At 57.0% G+C, this 20,899-nt stretch overlaps 7 protein-coding genes across 7 annotated transcripts; 4 read left to right on the top strand and 3 right to left on the bottom strand.

The window, feature by feature from the left end:
* Positions 1-764: 764 nt before the first annotated feature.
* Positions 765-2,997, top strand: N657DRAFT_666318 (polysaccharide lyase family 4 protein; the record flags this gene model as incomplete). The annotated part of the gene is made up of 2 exons (XM_062795330.1): positions 765-2,620; positions 2,710-2,997. 2 exons carry the CDS (start codon positions 765-767, stop codon positions 2,921-2,923), a joined length of 2,070 nt encoding a protein of 689 aa, XP_062643881.1. The 3' UTR covers positions 2,924-2,997.
* A 1,696-nt stretch (positions 2,998-4,693) lies between these two features.
* Positions 4,694-5,113, bottom strand: N657DRAFT_580421 (uncharacterized protein; the record flags this gene model as incomplete). The annotated part of the gene is made up of 1 exon (XM_062789458.1): positions 4,694-5,113. A coding segment is annotated over one exon (420 nt), but the record flags the coding sequence as incomplete, so codon positions are not given.
* A 1,041-nt stretch (positions 5,114-6,154) lies between these two features.
* On the top strand, positions 6,155-9,693 carry N657DRAFT_649453 (uncharacterized protein). The gene is made up of 2 exons (XM_062793726.1): positions 6,155-6,814; positions 7,064-9,693. The coding sequence occupies exons 1-2, from the start codon at positions 6,632-6,634 to the stop codon at positions 9,380-9,382; spliced, it is 2,502 nt and encodes an 833-aa protein (XP_062643879.1). The 5' UTR covers positions 6,155-6,631; the 3' UTR covers positions 9,383-9,693.
* Positions 9,694-10,085: 392 nt separating this feature from the next.
* N657DRAFT_603426 (cytochrome P450) lies at positions 10,086-12,321 on the bottom strand. Its single transcript, XM_062790147.1, has 3 exons — positions 11,822-12,321; positions 10,975-11,751; positions 10,086-10,911 (listed from the first exon to the last, which is right to left on the bottom strand). Exons 1-3 carry the CDS (start codon positions 12,021-12,023, stop codon positions 10,283-10,285), a joined length of 1,608 nt encoding a protein of 535 aa, XP_062643878.1. The 5' UTR covers positions 12,024-12,321; the 3' UTR covers positions 10,086-10,282.
* A 289-nt stretch (positions 12,322-12,610) lies between these two features.
* N657DRAFT_649451 (uncharacterized protein) lies at positions 12,611-13,274 on the bottom strand. The gene has a single exon (XM_062793725.1). The coding sequence runs from the start codon at positions 12,815-12,817 to the stop codon at positions 12,650-12,652; it is 168 nt and encodes a 55-aa protein (XP_062643877.1). The 5' UTR covers positions 12,818-13,274; the 3' UTR covers positions 12,611-12,649.
* A 1,209-nt stretch (positions 13,275-14,483) lies between these two features.
* Positions 14,484-16,049, top strand: N657DRAFT_580427 (uncharacterized protein; the record flags this gene model as incomplete). Its single annotated transcript, XM_062789459.1, has 5 exons — positions 14,484-14,889; positions 14,945-15,058; positions 15,126-15,243; positions 15,305-15,369; positions 15,460-16,049. The coding sequence occupies 5 exons, from the start codon at positions 14,484-14,486 to the stop codon at positions 16,047-16,049; spliced, it is 1,293 nt and encodes a 430-aa protein (XP_062643876.1).
* A 300-nt stretch (positions 16,050-16,349) lies between these two features.
* N657DRAFT_625707 (uncharacterized protein) lies at positions 16,350-19,944 on the top strand (the record flags this gene model as incomplete). Its single annotated transcript, XM_062790758.1, has 3 exons — positions 16,350-17,111; positions 17,161-19,071; positions 19,249-19,944. 3 exons carry the CDS (start codon positions 16,350-16,352, stop codon positions 19,942-19,944), a joined length of 3,369 nt encoding a protein of 1,122 aa, XP_062643875.1.
* Between the last annotated feature and the right edge of the window lie 955 nt (positions 19,945-20,899).

Genomic DNA, 20,899 nt, shown 5'->3' with positions numbered 1-20,899 from the left:
GCAACCCCAGCATGTTACAACACTCCTCGCCGCTTTATTACCGGCGTTTGTTGCAGATCCTCAAAGCTAAGCTTTCCCCAGATATGCAGGGGTGTTTCCCCGCTTCGGCAGCCGTTCTCGCGTGAGAAGATCCCCACCGTACCCCTGATGTTTGGACCGGACATCCCTCTCCCGAAGCGTACAACCGCTTTCTGCGGCGGTCGTGCGAGGTTGCTCAACACTCGGAGCGTAGATAAATTTTGACGTTGAAGTGGTCTTATGTTAGTCCGCATCACAGACAAGAAAGGCTGTTTTTGCGGGGAACTCAGAAACAGCAACGGCGACTATGGGAGAAAGACAGCCTGAGCAAAGGGGTTCGGTGCTGGACAAGTGCGAGTGCTATTGCGTATTCTCGGGGCATCAAAATACCGAGGATGTTCAATTCCAAACCCAGCCACCGTCCGGCTGCCGATCACTTCATCCCCATGACTACACTGGCGCGAAGCAAAGCATAGCCAACTAGGCGACCATTGACGGAAATACTCAAACCTGACTCCACGCGATAGGAGACCTGCTCCCTGCCTCCCCCACAATGCAATTCGGTTGGGATTACCCCATTGTCTCCTGCGTCCAACCGTCATTCCCCTTCATTCCCGAAGACGGCGAAGAGATACCTAGTATAAGGAGCCAAGCCAACTTCAGTCTTGTGTAGGTAACATGAGCCCAGAACTTCGCCTTGGCATTGTCGTCGCCTCGAGGGCGCGTCCCGAGAGACAATCTTTACAATGCGTCTTAACTCCGTTCTCAGGAGCCTTTTGGTGCTCTCCTCCTCCTCCTCGCTCGTCTCGGCAGTCTTAACGGCCAATGAGACTTCCCAGTCCGTGAGGATCGGGAACGACAGGCTCGCCTTCTCGGTCAACAAGAGTACTGGCGCGATCGACTTCCTCACCTTGGATGGCCAAGACCTGCTCGGTACCCAATCCAGCACTCCAGTAACACCCGGAGGAGCTACCGGCAATGGCAGGTCCGGCATTGGGCCGTATCTCGACTGCTATTGCACTCCATCCGGCTCGTACACACCTGGTTCGAAAGGCGCGACCTACAAGGTCTTCCAGGGAGTGGACGCATCCGATGTCAAGTACGGGGGCGTCGTCATGAGCGAGGTCTACCCGCCCACCGGCCAGGTCCTGGAGCAGTATTGGTTCTTGCGTGACGGGGAGACGGGGCTGCACACCTTCAGTCGAATCGCATACCACAACTCTACCAAGCCGTTCTTGCGCAACCTCCAAGAGTTCAGGACTCTGTTCCGGCCCAACACCAAGATTTGGACTCATCTCATCACGGATGACCAAACATGGGCTCCGCTGCCAGTTCCCAATCCGGCGACCGGGAGTTCGACAAACGCCATCACTGTTCAGGACGCGACCTGGTATCTGGCCAACCGCACTGGCGACCCGTATGTCGAGAAGTTCTCTGACTACTTCACCAAATACACTTTTGCAGCGGTGTGGCGGGATCAGACGGCTCACGGCCTGTTCGCCGATGGGTCTTACATCAATGATAACTCCACATTTGGGGCCTGGCTCGTAATGAACACCAAGGACACTTACTTTGGCGGGCCCCTCCATTCCGATCTGGTGGTTGACGGCATTGTCTACAACTACCTTGTCTCGAACCACCACGGCGACGGCACCCCCAACATCACCGATGGTTTCGACCGCACGTTTGGTCCCCAATACTACCACTTCAACAAGGGACCTGCTGGCGGATCGTGGCGGAGTCTTCGGGACGAGGCCCTCAAGTTTGCGTCGCCGTCCTGGAACGCCGACTTCTACGATGCCATCGCCCAGTACGTGCCCAACTACGTCCCCACCGGGGGACGAGGCTCGTGGGAGGCCAAAATCGCGCTGCCCAAGGGTGCCAAGAACGCGGTTGCCGTCCTGGCACAAGACGGCGTCGACTTCCAGGATAACGTTCTCGATCCCTCGGCGTACCAGTACTGGGCCAACGTCGACTCGAACAGCGGCAAGGTCCAGATCGACCGGATCAAGGCGGGCACGTACCGACTGACGGTGTACGCCGACGGCATCTTCGGCGACTTCGTGCATGACGGGATCGTCGTCGATGCCGGCAAGACGACAAACAGCGGGCGCTTGGTGTGGTCTGCCGAGTCGGCCGGCACCGAGCTTTGGCGCATCGGGACCCCGGATAAGTCCGGCGGCGAGTGGCGACATGGCAATGTCCGAGACGCGCACCACCCTCTGCACCCACCCGAATACCGCATCTACTGGGGCGCCTACGACTTCATCGACGACTTCCCCGAGGGCGTGAAATTCCACGTGGGCACGAGCGACGAGGCCAAGGATTTCAACTACATCCACTGGTCGGTCTTCGGCGGCTACGCCAACTTCCGCCGGCCGCAGCAGGCCGAGGGACACGGTGAGATCAACAACTGGACCATCACGTTTGATCTTGACGACAAGCAGCTTCGCCACACCAGCCTGGCCACCTTTACTGTCCAGCTCGCCGGAGCCAAGACGGCAGCTGGAAACACGGATGTGTTCAACGCAACACAGGCATACAACGACCTGCCCTTTGTCGTCGCTGTCAACGGGCATGAGTTGGAGCCGTGGATTATCCCGTAAGTGGCTAAGTGGCCCCTTCTCCCTCGCTGCCGACAACCTTTTGGTGAGCTCAGCTCTCTAAGAACTAACACGCTCCACCTGACAGCTACCACCACTCCTCATCCTGCGGAGTCCGCAGCGGCATCGCCTGCTACCAAGTATCTCACAAATTCACGTTCCCAACAGAATATCTTACAACGGGAAAGACGAGGAATGAGATTATTCTGAGTTTGCCGTACAACGCGACCGACTACGAAAGCGCGCTATTGCCGAGGAGTGTCTACGTGCAGTATGATGCGCTGAGGCTGGAAGTGCAGTAGAGGCGCGTGTAGAGGTGGACTGTTAATAGGACGAGGAGCTACGTGTAATTAGCAACAAGAACCGCGGTGTGGTGCTTTCATCTGACAACTGGGATATTTTGAACTGATGCCTATCGTGGGAACACAGTGTTGTGCTTTCACAAGCAAGAATCCTCACCAATTCTCAAGTTTGTTTTCTGAAATCCGCCCACCCGACGTTCGGTGAACTCTGGCAAGCAACCCGGGGGCTATCGAGGGAAAACTGTGTGCCAGCCTCAGCGATGCGGTGCTAGACCGTGCCGCCACGAAGCGAGGATACCACATGGAATCAGGCAGGCTTCGGCTACTCGACGTTAGGAGGGGTCCGCTACTGATCGGTTCAACCAACATCATGAACTGGCGCCTTCCGGAGGAGAAGGTGTACGGGCAGTAGACATGATTGGCTAGAGACGTCACAAGAACCGGGATCTAAGCCGTTTATATACGACACATCATCGACATTATTGAGTAACTAACAGAGCAAGGCTCTCCTCCTCGGTGCGGTTCCGTCCATACCTTACCTTTGTTACGGTGTTTCTTTCGCTGGCGATGCCTTGACTTTAACAACAGGCTGGAAGAGTGTCGAGGATGGACAAAAGCGAAACGGAAACTATTCAAGGGTGACGCACCAATTTGGAGCAGCAGCTTTATCAAAGGGAGGGCCCCTTTCCTTTCGTGAAGTTCGCCTTCCTCCACCATGATGGCGACCAGAAGCATCCTCAGCGCACCGATCTTGCTCAACACGCCCACCACGTTGTATTCGCAATTATACAGGTGCTGTATCCAGTCCAGGCAACCGCCGTCTGGAGTACGATGTGGTGCATGTTTGTGTCGAAAGTCGCACCGTACTGGATGAGAAAGGCGACGAGCACTGGGTCACCGCCTGAATCGTCATGGTCAAGGCCGACCGCTCTTGTCCACCGTGACCTTTTCGGACCTTGGGGTCGGACAGAAACGGCCTCCATCGCTGCAGACAGCAGCGTCTTGCCTCCCTCGTACCGCTGGTCAATGTTGGCGCCGTGTCGAAGCAGCAGTTCAATACAGTCGCGTTTGTGGAGGCTAAACGCCAGCGATAATGCGTGGTGGAGGTAGCCATGGGGATGTCCGCCGCCTTCTGTGCCGCATTATTCTGTCGGCCGAAGAGCTCAGTCGCTGACGGACCGAGACATCGCTCAATTTGTCCACAATGGATGCCGCCTCGAGCATGAAGGCCTTGAAAACGTCCTGGCCTATTATCTCAAGAAGCGCTGCCTTCGTATGAATAATAGCGAGACTTTTGCTCCTTCGAAGGTGCCATCAGAACCCGCAGCGTCGCTATATGGCTTCCAAGATCAGCCAAATCCAACAACATTGGCTATCTGAAAACGGAACGTCATACTCTCCTTCACCGAAAGCCTGAACGGCACGGCGGTCGTCCAACCGCTCCTCCAACAGCGTGGCATGCTTGTACTCCAAGGCCTGTCCCTGGAGACCCAGAGCCGAACGACCGCCGCAGTGTGCTCTGGGTAGGCTGCAGCTTTATGTTTTCCGCTTTAAAATGCTCCCTAGATGCGAACATGCGAGCTTGGGGGCTGTCATCATGTAACAGGACTCAGTAAGAACGGCTTCTTCAGTCGTCGCGTCCCCACGTTTAGGGAAAATTTTTGGTAGGGCGCAAATAATTCTGGATCAGCCCTAGGTTCCCATCAGTCTTTGAGTTTGGGACGAAGGAAGCTGTAGCTTGTTCGTTCCATCGGTCAGGAACGTCGGCGGTCAGGGCGTCCCTGGGCGGGTAGATGCCACAGTGGGACGGCCCGTTGTCGGCGGTGCGATCGAAGTCAGTTGGGTAGAAACTTTCGCCCTTGGCGTAGATAATTTCAGAATCATGGGCCTGCCGAAGACGCGACAGATACCTCCCTTAGACAACAGCTCGCATACGCCGTGCCTGGTCGACGGACACAGCTCTGCCTCAGCGACACCGTGTGCTTCATGGGCACGGCCGATAAAGCACTTCAGAGACGCCCCACCGTACAGCCGGATGGCCGAAACCACGGCCGTGAGAATACCTGACGGATCTAGCCTGAAGATGACGTCGTCGAGGATGTCAGTCTCGCTCAGGTATTGTTTAGTGACCTGCTCGCCAAAAACTGTGATGAGTGGTGCAAGATCGGTCGCGAAGTTGTCGGCGAAGTCAGCCCGCTTCTCAGAACCCGAAAGGGCCGCGGTTGGCTTGAGAGATAGGAGAGAGACGAGAAATGATATTGCGAATATTGAGAATCGGACCTAGCCGTGAACGCCGGAGTGCCGCTTCGGATCTTCAGACTTGGTGGGTTGACAGTTTGACGTTAACGTGCATTAGGAGCGAGTCATGGGCGTCAGCGAGTCGTGGCCTCAGGTATCTTTAGAGTATATCAGACGGGGAAAAGTACCCTGAAATTGTTAAGGTGCACTAACAATTGTTAGGTTACTCTTCCTATTTTGCACCTGCAAAAATAATAACAGGCCACGACTCGCTGATATCCACGAATCGCGATAATGTTCGGTAGTGATAAATGCGGAGTAAAGCAAGAAGGCATGGCAGGAAAGAACGCAAGCCAGCTGGAAGCAACGTATTCTGAATGGGCATATGCAGTGCCCCAATGTTACCTGTCTATGCATACACTGCTGCCTCACCAATCGCCTTTCGTAGACGATGTGGTCGCGGCCTGCTCCGCATCAATCGAGGATGACTGGAAGGCCCCTTCTTAGTATCTGTTTTCCGCTCTCGCTTCCATCCATGATGCTTTTAAAAGGCTCTCTGGCCACCTACTTGGCCTTGCGATTCACCGTCGTTAGGTGCTTGAATCATTGTACTTTCGGCTTGTTCTGGTCGCTCGAACTCAACTCGGATCGGTCGCAGTCTGCCACTGGCCGGGGTAATAGTAGAACGCGACTTTCCCATCAAAGCGGTGAAGACCAGCCGAGATGTATTCGTTTCTCTTTGTCGTGTTCTTTTCGTTTTCGCCAGAAACGGTCGAGCAAACAGATAGAAATTCCGAGATCTCGAGTTTATCGGCACGATCTTGAATTGCTGATTAGATCACGTTGGCTTCGACGATAAGGGGCTTCTCTGATGCGCAGGCGCGCTGTGTCTGTCTCGGCGGGCCAAACAGGGATCTGCCGCAGGCCAACCAAGCGGGCCGCTCCTTCCAGGTTTCTTGTTGGGCAGGTCTCCCAGCCTCTTCTTCCAGTCAAGCCCCTCATTGCACGACGCTGAGCATCTTCGCCATGCTTCACTCATCAACTCACCAGTCCCCCGACAAGCGGGGCTTGAATGGTCCAAGATTTGATAGCACGCGCAATAACCCCGATTAGTGGCCCGTCAGGCGGTGAAACTTTGAGCCCCACGTCGCGCCTCCACCCAAGACAAAGTCCCGTCAACAGCAGCCAACTCCACTCGATTCATTGTCTCACCTGCAACGGCCCGAGCACGCTCCAGCACTTCACTCGCCTCCGTGTCCGAAGTGTCCCGACTCGGTCGCCGCTTGCGACGACGACGACAATATCTTTGTGGGTCGAGACTTGTGCTGCACTTCCTGACTGGCGCCGGTCAACGGCACCTGTATCCTTTCTGAACCCCAGACCATCAGCAACCCACAAACCGAATCTCGCGACTATGTGACTGTCCCCTTTTGCATTCCGGTTTCAACTTTGCCCTCCACCGCGATAGGCATGGTTGGCATCCCCATCACGGATGCTGACACGTTGCAACACACGATGGGGTTTGTTGCTGCAAGCCAGCCCGACGACCTCCGGTGCTGCTGTGGAAAGGAGGATTGTGTGTTCTTGAAGCACAACTGCTCCGTCCTGTCCAGCGTCGAGCGCGACGTGCACACGGCAGCGCGCATGGGGCAGGTCAGTTTCGTCCCGCATTCCTGTGATGGCGCCTTTCCTTTGACCGAGTCCCGTGTGCATTCTTTGTGTCGATGTCGCCCCATCAAGCCTTGAGCATTGTTCCTTGAACACGTTTGTGATTGCCTTGACGCAGCTCTGTTTCGTCGGCCATACACTACACTGAACAGGATGGCCAAGGTGGAAGACCTTTGGCGGCTATGCCGGCCAAGGCCCGAAGATGGCTTCCCCTCGCTGACGTTCACGCTACAGACCCTGCTAGCCCGCCATGAAGCTTATATGGTCTCGGCCGAACGCGATCGACTCGAACTCACCGCCCGCATCGAGCAACTGGAACGCGAAAATACAGAACTGGAAGCGAGGAACAAAGCCGTCACTGAAGAGAACCACGGACTGAGGGATGAGCTAGAACAGCTCAACGACACCGTGAATGATGCCGAAACCAAGATCGGCCTGCTCGAGGCCACGCTGCTGGATTCGCAGCGAGAAGTCCGGAGGCTGGAGATCGCAGCCGACAGGGCAGCTAGCCTTGAGCGGCAAATCACAATACTGGAGGAGGAGCAGGTCGTACTGCGGACCACCATCGCCCGCACCGAAGAGGAAGCCCGCACGACCATGTACCGGTGGAGGCAGGCCGAGAAGGGGCTCAGCGACCTACAGGAGCAGCTGGAGCGCATGGAGAAAGAAGCACGCGAGGAACGCGAGCGCCACGTCGAGGTCATCGGCCGCATGGAGCGGCAGCGCGCGATGGAGAAGGAGCTCAACACGGCCGCCGGCAGACTTAAGGGCGCCGCTGCCGTGAAGTCGATGACTGAGAGCAGGAGCGGGGGAAGCGCCGTGGCCCATTTCGTGCGTGACCTGTTACAGGACAACGCCAACCTGCAACTGGGCATCGCAGAGTTGCGCGAGATGCTCCTGAGCTCCAACGACGAGATACAGATGTTGCGCGAGCACCTGATGTACCACCAGCCGGCAGGAAACCAAGAACCCGGTTCACCGAAAACACTGCGCGCCGAGCTCGAAAAGAAGGAGCCTCTGTCGCCGCCCCAACCACCACGGGTTTCTCAGGAGTTGCACATCCACCATCATTATCACGTTTCCCACAAGCCAGATGTACGGAAGTCGAGAAAACGGCGACATGGGCTCACATCGGGGACCTTCACTCCGCCACAGTTCTCTGCCCCTGGATCGCCTATCGGTACATCCGCCCGGTTCCAGCGCGGTGCGCTCGCAGGGCCTCTATTATCGCCGCCCCCGGGCGATCGCCCTACCATGTCCGCCGCCGCACGCTGGTCCCTCCAGACCGAGGACCAGTCAGAGTTTATCCCTTCATCGGCCCCGAGTTCACCGCGGTCTGCAAACAGGGATTCCGTCTTTGACAGAGTTCCAGACCTCCCTTCGCCCGCTTCACCCACCACAAGCGTGGACCCAGCGTCGCCGGGCTGGAAGACGGCGCACAGGAAAAAAGTCTCCGAGTTCTCGCTCAGGAGCATCTCGGAAACCGCCATGTTATCAACCGACAGGCCCCATCTACCGCACGCTTACCCTCCACGGCCGCAACCGCTGACCAGCTTCCTATCGAACGAACATTCACCAGCCACCATAAATTCACCATATACCACAGACGATGTGCCGAGCATCACCTCTCCCTCCCTCGGCGGCTATCCCGTTTTCAATCCCCCCACCGACCTCGGAGCCGACGAAGATGCCCTGGCTTCCCCTTCCTCATCCCAGTTCGACCCAAGCGTGGAACAGCGCCCGCGCGACGGCGGTCTCCGGCGGGTTGTCTCACACGAATCCATCATGTCCCTCGCCAACGGGCTCGACATCCACACGCTCAAGACACGGCCCAGTCAGCTCGCACTCCGACCGCTCGGCTCCCCAACCGCGGCAGGCACCAACCTCAGTGCCGTGACGGCCCAGCCCATGCTATCGAGCAGCCTGAGCGCAGCAGGGAAGAGGGGCAGTGTCATTCTCAGGGATACACTAGTGAATATACCAACATCGCGGCAGGGCGGTGGTGAGAGCAGGGGTAGAGAAAGAGGTAGGGAGAGAGACGGCGGCGGCGGGCGGAGGAGTACCCCACGAGCGCCGTCGGCGCTGGGCAAGCTTGTCTCGTGGCGGCCGTGGGGCGGCGGAGGTGGAGGAGGCGGGACCAACAACAGCAGCACTAACGATGACGCGGCGGGGCCGACCGAGACGAGTCCCTCCTCGACGCCTGCGTCAATGGCGCCGTCTGCACCGTCACTCGCTCCTTCACCCGCCATTCCAACGCTATCGCTCTCTCTCCCACCTACCGCAGGCTCCGCCAGTACAAGCTTATTGGGTAAATCGCCTCAGGAAAGCGTTTCGTCGATGGGGACTTCGAGTACTGGCGCGACGGCGATGGCGGCGGGAAATGCGGCCCTGGCTGCTATGTTTCGCGCGCCGGGGATCAATCAGCCGGGGGCCGTACCTGGCTTTCAAGAGCTCTGGGCCGCGCAGAAGAGGAGGGCGCCGCCGAGTAAGGTGGCCGTGGATAACCAAGGAGCTGTGCAGGAGGCGCTGAGGGAGGTGTTGGAGGAGCTCTGACTGAGTCTTTTCCATTTCTCTCTCTCTCATTTTATCATTTCCTTTTCTTTTGTCTTTTTTGTTCTGGTGGCCCGACCTTGCATGGGTGGTGTTTTGGCAGGGTGTGATGGTTTTGGATTGAAGAGTATTCGGGATAGCATTGGAAGGGGAGTTTGTATCCCAAGATACCCTGCTGCTATAGTAGCGCATTCGGTGCTCGGGAGAATGGGACGGGCTGAGGTACCTGAAGACTGGCATGTGCTTTACGCCACTGTATATAATCAGTAATCTCCTGGTAGAGCTTTCTCGAGCCCCAACGCCCTCAATTATCCTCTAAACGAGTTCCGGATTCCGATCATGATAGGCAACACGCTGCGGCGGTTCCACGCTTGGCCGCAGCAGTATACATGGCCGAGACCAGAGAAGTCGAATCCACCATCAGCAACTCGGAGACTCGGAAACTTCCTTCAATCGACGCGCCAGCTCAGTCCCGGCCACAGATGATCCCCTCCCCCCCCCACCCTATGTTCAAGCGTCTCCATGTCAGTTGACTGAGCTGGACGAGGACGTCAAGTTGCCCAATCCCAAACACCTACGATCGTCGTGGCTGCTGTTTGCACGGCTGGCGTCAAAGGTAGACGAACCGCGGCCAGAGCGGTAGCCAAGGTCAGCACTCATGCCTACCACACCGTTGCAGCCGTAACCGTCACCGAAGGCTCGAGTAGCGGCTACCACCGTGATCAATGTCGTCGACGACTACATGTATGCTTCTGCTGTGGCTAAGGAGCTAGAGGTTTCCCATGCCGCCATCTAGGAGCAGGCGCTTAGCTCGGTATAGCCGGCGACCGGCGACTTCGGGGATACCGGCTTTCCCAAATCACCCCTTTTACAGGCTCGTTTCTGTTGACACCCAACCTCTCCCTAACCACTCCTCGGTTTCAGCCTACAAACGACTCCCTTGGTCCGATAAAACCACCTCGAGCAAGTCCACCACACCTCATTCGGATCCTCCAACTCGATGTCAAACGTCGCCAACAGCGTCGGCACAACCTTGTACACCTCCATCATACTCAAATTCCTCCCCAAGCAGATGCGATACCCGCCGCCAAACGCCAGAAGACTCTGCCCCCACCGCTGCATCCTGTCCTTGTACTCGTCCTCGCCCTCCCCTGCCCGCTGCAACCACCTCGCCGGGTTCCACTCGTCGGCGTCGTCCCCAAACACGCTCTTGTTCCGCCCCACAATGTAGGGGTTCATGCCGACCATCTGGCCCGCGGGCACGACACCCAGGCCGTGGGGGAGGGTTAATCCGCCCTCGGGCACGATCCGCTCCATGATCATGGACACGGCCGGGTGGTACCGTAGGGTCTCCTTGACGGCGGCCTCGAGGTAGGGGATTGCCCGGGCCTTGGCGTAGGACGCGGGCTCGAAGGGGGAGGGGAAGGCGGCGCGCACGTCGGCTTGCAGGCGCGTGTAGGTGTGTGGGTGCTTGAGGAGGTGGTAGAACAGGGCGCGCATCGTGATGGCGGTTGTGTCGGCGCCGGCGATGACTGTGTACTCACGGTGTTAGGTAATCAAACGTGAGTTTAAAAGAAGGGGAGGGTCGTACGTACGGTTGAGCAACAGATAGCCAATGACGCTGCCGTCATTGACGAGGTCCGGGTGTGTCGACTTGGACTCGATGAAGTACTGCAGAAAGTCGGGCTTGCCCTCGGTGAAGTTCTTGTCCTCGCCCTTGAGCCGGGCCGTCAGGTTCTGGATGGCGATGCGCGTGACGTTGCCGACGTTGGGCGGGCCAATCGGGTAGATGGGGTTCTTGTCCAGCACAAAGTCGGTCCATGGCATCTGGCCGCACAGCGCCAGGTAGTCGATCGACTTGTCGGCTATGGCCAGCGTGCCGTCAAAGTCGGTGCCCTGTTCCATGTACCCGAACTTCGTACTGAAGGTCACCATGCCCATGAAGTCCCAGGCGTAGTAGCTCAGCCAGTCGCCAAACTCGCACGTCTTATTGGGCTCGACGTAGCGCTTCTGCAACGTGTCGAGAAAGTCGGTAATGACCGAATCCATCAGCGGCTCCATGGCCAGCACAGCCGGGACCGAGTAGTGGCGCACGACCGGGCGCTTGATCTGGGCATGCAGCGTCGGGTCTGTTTCCGAGAACATGTGGTAGGTGATCTTGCCGTCGATGACGGAGCTGCTGTTGCGGTAAAAGTCGGACTTGACCCACTTGCCGTCGGTGCCGTAGATGATGCGGTACAGCTCCGGCATGTCGAGGTCGAGAAGGTTCGGCCCGATGCGCACGATCGGGCCGTACTTGTCATGCAGCTTCTTCATCCGGGGCGCGTACTCGCCCGAGATGACCTGCCAGACACGCCAGAGGTTGGTCCATCCTGAGTCATGTCAGACCAGTGTTCCGTCTTGTTCAACAACATTGAATGGGTTGTTGCAACATGGACATACCTGCCAGAAAGGGGCCGGGGTACTTCTTCAGTGGCGATGTTTGATAGGCGACGAAGAACCACAGAAAGACGGCAATGGACGGCGCCAGGACCAGGGTAGCCAGCTTGTTACCCCAGACGCCAGCGAGCACGGAGGTCATATCCAGGGCAGATGCCTCCGTCGGGACGGGGCCGCTGTTGGCGGCTGGAGACGCAGACGGCATGGCGCCTGTGTACGAATAAGTGAGGTATGAAATGTGCCCGGGTTTTGGCAGGGCAACACGATTTCAGGGGTAAAAACACCACAAGGTGAGCAACGGCACTCTTGCCTGTGGCCGTGCCACAGGGTGAGGAGCTCTGGGATAGGGGAGAGTTGACGACGCGGACGGAAAGGGGACTCGGGAGGTTGCGCTGAACAGACCCCGAATTGTGGACAGCAGCAGGGACTTGTTCAAGGTTATGAACGGCGGCGGAATCACTGGGATGCAAGTGGGGTTTACCAGCAGTCTCTTGGCTGCTCGCCCGTTGTGTTTTAGCGGATAGACGGTGGATGCTACCTGCAGGTGTGGACGAGGTCGGCATGGTTACGCTCCAGGGGTAGATTGCAGACGGCAATTCTGCAGCCGATCATCGAGGATGACCAGATGCCAGAACCAATGGGAGACAACGGGGAAGAAAGTCTGACGGTGGCAAGAGCCATGAACCAGAAATGCTTGCGGTTTCCTCTCCCAGAGAAAAGAGAAAAATATGAATCACGAATACCGCTTTTTTAGGCGAATGTCTACACGTGTACGGAATATATCCTAGGATAGTCGATCTTTCTCTGCTAGATATGGCGTGGCATGGCGTTCTACTTGTGCTTTTTGATCCTATCCATGTCAATGTCCCAGACCCGTCCTAGGATTGGACTGCGCGTCCATTTGGTCCGGATCACATCCAAGCTGCTCCACAGTACTAGGCCGCTCCCTAGCGCACGCTCTAGCGCTCTCCACATGAGCGTCTTGGGGAAGGAGACCATTTGCCCGGATTCTCCCCTAATTTTGGTCTAACTCGCAACAGTTTAGGTGGTCTTCGGAGGGTCCTGACGATCCCGGTCCCGGAGGCTTCCCCGGCTCGAGCATGTCGGCGAGTTTGGGGGACTTTCCAGCATCTCCTCGTATGAGAAAGCGGGGATTGTCTTCTTCCCGTTGCAGGTTTGTTGAAATATTTTCAGGGGCGACATCGACTTGAGTTCTCAACGCTGTGTAACGAAGGTACACAAGGCATACGTTAGCGGTATAGTAACTGTGGGTTTGGGGTTGTATGAGAAAAGAAAAGAATGTCGGTGGCTGAGTGCGACTTTATAGTGCATGAATGTGTCGGATGTTGCATCTGCGGCCCAGAAACTGCCAGGTGCCAGTTGAGACACCAGACCACACTCGTGGCCCCCGAGATCCGGCAGCTTGGGACGGGCATGGTTGCCTCACCCGTTTGTGGCTGCAGAAGTGAACCTCAGAGAAACCGAAACTCATGTGAGTTCAAAGCTGCTCGCCTCAAATCTGGGCGAATCCTTCCCCAACTCCCCAGTCCGGTTCAACGTAGCGAATCAGGAATGCCATTCGCCATCGCTGCATCTCGCAGATCAGCGAATACAAGGGGAGGCCTTCATTGGCTTGCTCAGGCCTCGCGGCGAAGCCAAACGTTTCAAGTACCTAGCTAAAGGTATTTCTCAGCTTACGAGACAAGTCCATATGTCATCAACCTAGAGCGTGTGCGAACAGCGCGTCTCGCACCAGATGCGCAAATCCTTGCCAAAGTCTCCATCTTCGAGAGTCCCCCAGCACCCCCGCTGCTTATTGTTGCGAACCAGACAGCCCATGGATGATGGGTGCGACCGGCACTGTTCCTGTGTCCCCGCATCTCGAACCCCTGGATACCGAAAAAATGTCTCGTCCTCCACGGGGTTACCTAACTGCATCTGTAAGAACAGGGGTCCTCTTCATCCGCGCTCCCCGGCCACTCAGTGGGATCAATCCAATAGCCTGGGTGCCCCTGTTCTTCCCATTCCCGTAACCCAGGACCCGGTGCCCCGGTTGTTGTTGCGAAGGGTCCGAGTCTTTTGGTCACAACCAGACGGGGAAGACAGCGTTCAGTTGGAGCGGCCCGTTGCCGACCTCGCCTCCCCTTTGCGTCTTTCCAACACAGGCATGGATCCACAAAGCAAACCCTATGTAGGTACTTGTCTCAGGGCAAGTTGCACAATCCTTCGCTGCCAAACACGAGAATGATCAACGCAGTCTCTGTTGTTGTGACAGCGGAAGCGCGGCCGAGGGCCGCGGGGACACCATGGAGCAGGCTCTGGGACCATCTGCCGCCTGCTTCGCAAGCAAAACGGTCGAATCCGCGGCCACATCTAGACCTCAACGCTTTCGGTTGGAGGCCGATCGCCATCATTCTCCCATGCGTTACGGCGAGGCGTTACCAGCGTCCTTGCCCTGCCCTGTCCTCCCGTCTGCCGCCATCAGTTCGTCCACCCGTCTAAACAATGATTCTCAGGAGCATGCCACTAGCTAAATACCTATGTCGTCTGTTATACTGACGTCTCATGGCCATTCTGCGCGTACAACTTCTCTCTACGAAGAGGAGCGCTTTGGACGCCTGAACTTTGACAGTCCCCTCCTGGGCCAGTTCAGCACTCGAACGAAATGGGTCTCAAGGGCGACGCCCCTTGGGCGTTGGGTGTCATGTGGTTGCTCGCCGGGCTTGTCTTCTTCTTTCTGCTCCTGCGCCTTTACACTCGCATCGTCTGTCTCGCATCCTACGGCCTGGACGACCACGTCTACATTGTAGCATTCATCTTCCTGCTCATCTTCACAGTCTTCACTCACCTCGCCGGCCAATATGGATTTGGGCAAGCGATGGAGGAGATTGGGTCAATAGACCTGGCTGTCAAGGCAACCCTCTACGAGTGCATTGGCCAGGCCTTTGCCATCGTCGGCATGGCCATCGCTAAAGCCTCGCTCGGCTTCTTCCTGCTCCGCCTTGTCACGATAGCGTGGCACCGAATTGCCATTCGGAGCGCCATGGTCCTCGTCATGTTGGCATCCATCGGTGAGTTGGCCCCAACCCGAGTCTGCGGTTCAAATACAGCGCTAACTCTCGACAGCTCAAGTACTCTGCTTCTGGCTCTCATGCGTACCGCTGAACTACGTCTACGACAGGCGCATTGAAGGCGGCCACTGCCCCATCGACACGCGTCCAACGTCCTACATCCTCTGTGGTATGTCACTGTCAGCCTCGAGGCACAGCGTAAGACACCACCTCAGCCAACTCAACTGATTTGACAGTCTCCACAATCCTCGTCGACTTTTTCTTCGCCTTCTTTCCCTGGATCATTGTCTGGCCTCTTCAGATGCCACAACGCGAAAAATACACCATTGCCGGGAGTATGAGCCTGGGTTTGATGTGAGCACGCCGTGGCCCATACCGCACCAACACAATAACAGCTAACTCTCAACCTCCCAAGCGCTGCCGCAGCGGGCATTAAACGCACCACAGAGGTTGAAGGCCTCTACACTGCCAACTACCTCAGTACGTCCCCCTCCCCCTTTCCCCCCCTTCACCACCCTCGGCACTAGGTACTAACCACCTGGCCCTGCTCTCCCTCCACCCCACCAACAGAAGACAGCGTCGGCCTCATAGTCTGGTCATCGGCCGAAATGGCCATCACGCTCATCTGCATCGGCATCCCCGTCTGCCGGCCCCTCTACAGGCGCGCCTTCCGCCTCCTACTCGGCGAGATCTCTTCCTCGGCAGAAGGCTACCAAAAGCAGTCTGCGGGACCCGACGGCAGCCACTCGCTGCCGCTGCGCACCATCGGCGGCGGGTTGATTGGCGCCGACGGCAGGCCCATCGCTCAGCAGTCCAGAAAGGGTGGTGCGAGTACAGGCGGGGATGACACGTCCGTGGACAACTTGAAGGATGGGAATGGGAGCGTCGATGATGAGATTAGTTTTAGTGATGTCAAACTGGGGGTGAATGGGCCGTTTACGAGGACGACGGTGGGCAGGGGGAGGGGCGGGAGTGGTCGTGGTGTTGGTGGCGGTCATAGTAATTCGTCGCATGAGGAGATTTTGGATGAATACCGCCGGAGTCAGATGCGGAGTGCCAGGAGGTCGGATGAGGAGAGGACAACTAGGGCTGGCCAGGGGGATGGACATGGACATACTGGGATTATGGTGACCGAGACAATCCGGGTGGAGAGGTCTTAAGGGGGGAACGGGAGGAAGGTGTTCTCGCTGTTTCCAGGCTGTCATCAAGGGCAGTCATTCTTGCCTCTTCCGGCTTCATCAACGTGACCAAAGCCACAACTTCCCAAATATCCTTATTTTGCACTCTCCTCTTCCCTCGAAATTGCAATCGGGCTCACTTGACTCACATTACCAGCAAGATCCTCATCATTGATTCTCAGCTTCATCCAGTTTTATGCTCTCGGCTGACGCGCTCCAGCAAACATAATTCTCGAGAACGGGCCGAACAAAAGGCAACTCTATTGTCCACCTCGGCGAAAGATGGGCTTGACGGCTTGCTGTTCACTTCCTGGTCGTCGGAAAAGGAGACAGAGAATATCTCCCCGGGGACGTCCCAGACACCCACGGCCCGTGTCCCCTCTGCCCGACAAAACATCGCTTCTTCCCAGTGCGCTTCCCCCACTCGAGGTTTCGCCTTTTCGACCGCCGCCGTTCAGGCTCTCATCCTCCGCGCCGTCGCCCTCTTCATCGCCCGAACGTCGCGTCGCAAGTTGCTCTCCAGCCTTCCGTCGTCCTTCGTCCACGCTCGTCCTGTCCCCGCGCTATCTCGCCCGGGATACGTCTCGGTTCTCGTCCTTTGAAACCGCTCCACTGGGACGCAGCAGTCCCTCTCCGGGCTACTCTCATCAGGAGATCGCCCTCGTGGCCCGTGACGTCTGGGAGCAAGCCTACGACCAAGTCAGAGGCGATGAGGCACTCAAACCGCTGGTGAAGAATTACGAGGAGCTCTTCAACAACATCGCTGGTACCGGCGGGGGTTTACTTGGGTCTCGTCGCTCTTCACGCGCTCAGAGAGAGCCGATGAGCGACGACGAGGAGCATTCCAATTCCGGCGAGGAATCATGTTTCACGAGACTCGCTCAGGAATACCTGGAGCTCGCAAGACGGGACTCGGGCCATCAGGGCGTAGTTTCCTCGGCCGTGCATTTCATCCAAAAGACCAAAGACGCTGTGGGTCTTGCTCTGGCATCCTCCCCGCCGGCGTCACTCGCATGGACCGGCATTTGCACCATCATCTTGCCAGTACGCTGCCCCTTTTCTCTTCCTTCCCCCTATCATGCTAACAGGCCAGATCATTGTCAACCACGCCGAACAGATTGCCGCCCGCGAGGCAGGGTTCTCCTACGTCATGTCGCGCTTCACATGGTACGGGCAAGTTCTCGACCTCCTCAACCGCGCGTACTGGAAAAGCCCGCACAGCTTCTGCGCGCTGCGGCAGGTAATTTACGACGAGATTGTTGCGCTGTACAAGCTCCTCATTGAGTATCAGCTGCGAGCATACTACACCTACTGCCGACCCTTCACCACCATCTCAAGGGATATTCTGAAGCTCGATGACTGGAACTGCATGATTGCCGAGATCAAAGAGAGCGAGAAGCACCTAGAAGATTACATGAGCCTCAATTACGAGCAGCATCTCCTGGACAAGCTGCACACGCTCTCCGAAGACGCCCTCCACAAGCAGCGAGTTGAGACGCTGCTCAAGTTCAAATTCCCCGAGGACCTCCCTTATGCTGTCTACCAGGCGTACCTCGACAGCATCGATTCTCCCCAAGACGGCACCGGGGCCGGAGTCCTCACACATCATGCTTTTGTCAAGTGGGCCGCCGGCGAGTCGGGCGTCTTTGTTCTCGAGGGGATTCCCGGGTCGGGCAAGTCAGTCCTGTCAAAGTCATTGCTGACCGAGCTGCCCAAGTGGAGGGACACGACAGTCTGCGCCTTCTTCTTCAAGGATAACGGCAAGGGCCAGAACGCGGCCACCACGGCCTTGTGCAGGGTGCTGGACGAGCTCTTCAGGGGCCAGCCGAGCCTCGTCGACGGAATTAGCGCCAAGATCGGCCACCTGCTTCCGGAGGAAGTGAGGTGCAACTTTGATCTGCTGTGGAGCATCCTCGAGGAGACTGCGGCTAGTTGTGGACCGGGCAGTATCACGGTGGTCCTGGATGGGTTTGACGAGTGCGAGCCCGACTCGGCAGACAAGCTGTGCAGGAAGATAGCCGAGTACCTCGCTGGCCCGGACCCTCGGGTAAAGTTCTTCCTCACCACCCGTCCTCTGGTTTCGGCTCCGCAGATGATCGACGCTCCCGATGTCGTTGTCCTGAAGCTTGAAGAGGACCCCCACTGCCGCAAATACATCAGCAAGGACATCGAGAGTGTCGTCATCGCCAGGTTCGACGGCTTTGCACTCAAGTGCATCCAAGATGCCACACTCAGACAAGAACTCCTGGAAATGGTCCGGCCAAAAGAAGACAGGACCTACCTGTACGTCAAGCTGCTCTTCGACTACCTGGAGCTAAGGATGCGAGATGGCGTGCCGCGAGTGTCCCGGGGCTGGATCGGCATTTTCAAAACACTGCCAACAACCGTGAAGGAAGCCTACCTCGGCTTTCTCACCCGTGTTCGCGAGTCGCAGCAAGAAGACGTGCGGAGGCTGTTTCAGATTGTCGTTGCCGCAGCGAGACCGCTGACTCTGCGGGAAGTCAACATCGCTCTCAACATTCGGGACCTCCCCAATGGAAGCATGCACGGGTTGGGTCTGCAGAACGAAGCATGCTTCCGCACCTGGATCCTCGATGCGTGCAAGTACTTTTTGGACGTCTACAATGGCAGAGTCTATTTCATACACCAGACAGCCAAAGACTTCCTCCTGGCTGGTCCCCAGGACGGCGGGCAAGCGAAACCGCAATGGCTAGGCGACTTCAATATACAGACGTGCCATATGACCCTGGCGGAGAGTTGCATTCTGTATCTCTCGTTGCCGCTTCGCATCCCGTCCCGGTTCGAGGGGAGCAATTTTGACGCGAAAGACATGTCCGACTACCATCTCTGGCACGCCGACGAGCTGGCCTTTGCCAGCTACGCACATCTCTTCTGGCATAGCCATGTGAGCGGAGCCGTCAGTGTAGACCAACCAAGCAACGAGGTTTTTCTGTTTGGCATCATGAAGACGCTACGCCCGTGGTACCAGAAGATGACGACTTCTGTTCGGCTGGACTCCCCTTGGATCGCGGCACATCGGGAAGCTATTCAAGGGGGGTTGGCCCCAGAAAACGAGACGGGTTTCTGGTGCACCGACCGTTTCGAAGTCAAGCCTTAGCATGGCCAGACTCTGGGAGTATCAGCGAACAGGGACGGTCATCTCCAAATCGCCGATGATCAGGGGTTACTACCTCGGGTGCCACGCGTCTCAACTACAATGCCAGGGTCCTTTGAGAGACTAGCTACCGTACTTAAATCCCTCGCAACTTACCAAGCGGTCCAGTCATTGACGACATATCGACTGCACTCCCCGATCCCGGCAGAGTGGTTCTCAGTTCGCTTGTTCAACAAAGCCCGGCGCTCCCATGACACGTCCTCCTCGGGTCCGCTCCAGGTCTGCCATGGCGAAGCACTCAGTTACGCAATCTCCAACCGTTCGGATATCTATCCGGTCTACGTCCATATGCTAAGCCTCAACGCCTCCTGGACAATCGGAATCATGCTCTGGAACGTCCGCATCCCGCCCCGACAGCAGAGGACCGGCCATCTCACGATGACTCTGCCTCGTCGAGTCAATAACGATGACCCGCAGGAGGCGGACGACACAATTCTCGTCATCTTCTGCGTCGGCGAGCAGTGCGCCGAACGGATGGTCTCGCCGTCCGAGTGGCTCAGCAGTGTATATGTTCCCCCCGTGCTCGTGGAGCCGGGCAAGAAAACGGTCGAGGTGCCTATCTATCCGTTCTTTGCGCCGCCGCCGAACTGGCTGGTGAAGGACTTTAGGGTGCGTACCGTGCCGCGGTCGCGGCCGCAGGGCGGGTTGGAACGTGAAGTGGCGGGCCAACCATATTCAGACAACGGACAACCAACAATATAAAGGTAGGGGTGCAAGGTTGTGGGGCTTTGTTTTGGAATTGCCAACGGCATGAACATATCCTACTCAGACTCGCTTGTGCTTACCGAGGCGCCTCTTGACCGACCGCGGTCACGTTGTGGTGCGAGGCTTTGGCGGCCGCTTTTCTCCCTGGATACGAGCCTCGGCGCAGGGCTGCATTTATTACAGCAGTTCTACTGCCTGCATCGTCAGCCGCTGCCAGCTTGTCCATGTTCCGCAGTGGCAGTCACCAACGTTCAGCCGACATTGGTACCGCATTGTGGGGGGGTTGGGTGCTATGCGCTGTTATTGCTTCACTCCGCACAAAGTTCCAACGAGCTTGATATGATTCTGGAGAGGAGAGCTAAAAAAGAAAATGGATACAGCTTCTAGGATACGGGACTTGGGGACATCGCCGGTAGGATATCAGTTAATAAGTAAAGTAATTGGCAGTTTCCTGAACGGAAAATTCAATCAGGCGTGCCAGTGTGCCTGGGCTGTGCAGTGTACCGTGCGGTACACCTTTCTATTCCGTTTAGTCACCTCTCGAGGCAAACCCTAACTGACCACGGCCGTTTTGTTTTAACAATAACAGACTGACAGACTGGCCATCCATGGTGTACCAGCCAACCCGGAACAACCTGCATAAGGCAGCACCGGCCGGTCATAGGTCACTTGCTGCTCAGCTATTTCTATGGTGGCCTGACTCTTCCTGCTTGGGCGAGCCTTGGGAGCCAAATGTGCTCTATGGGGATGGCATCGGATGGCATCGGATGTGATCTGATCTAATGTACTCAGGGGCACATGCCTTGTTGGGCGGTCCGATCTCATGCGCTAGGAAGTGGGTCGGTGTGGTGGCTGCTGGAAGTGATTTGCGAAGAATCTTTGTTTGCGCCGTGGGGTATGCTGTGATGGGATGCCCCGAGCAGTGATACATGCACTGCGGGTTAGATTAGCG

This window comes from Parathielavia appendiculata (assembly GCF_033297405.1).
Source record: "Parathielavia appendiculata strain CBS 731.68 unplaced genomic scaffold N657scaffold_19, whole genome shotgun sequence".
Taxonomy (NCBI): Eukaryota; Fungi; Ascomycota; class Sordariomycetes; order Sordariales; family Chaetomiaceae; genus Parathielavia; species Parathielavia appendiculata.
This window is presented reverse-complemented; position numbering and strand designations above follow the sequence as displayed.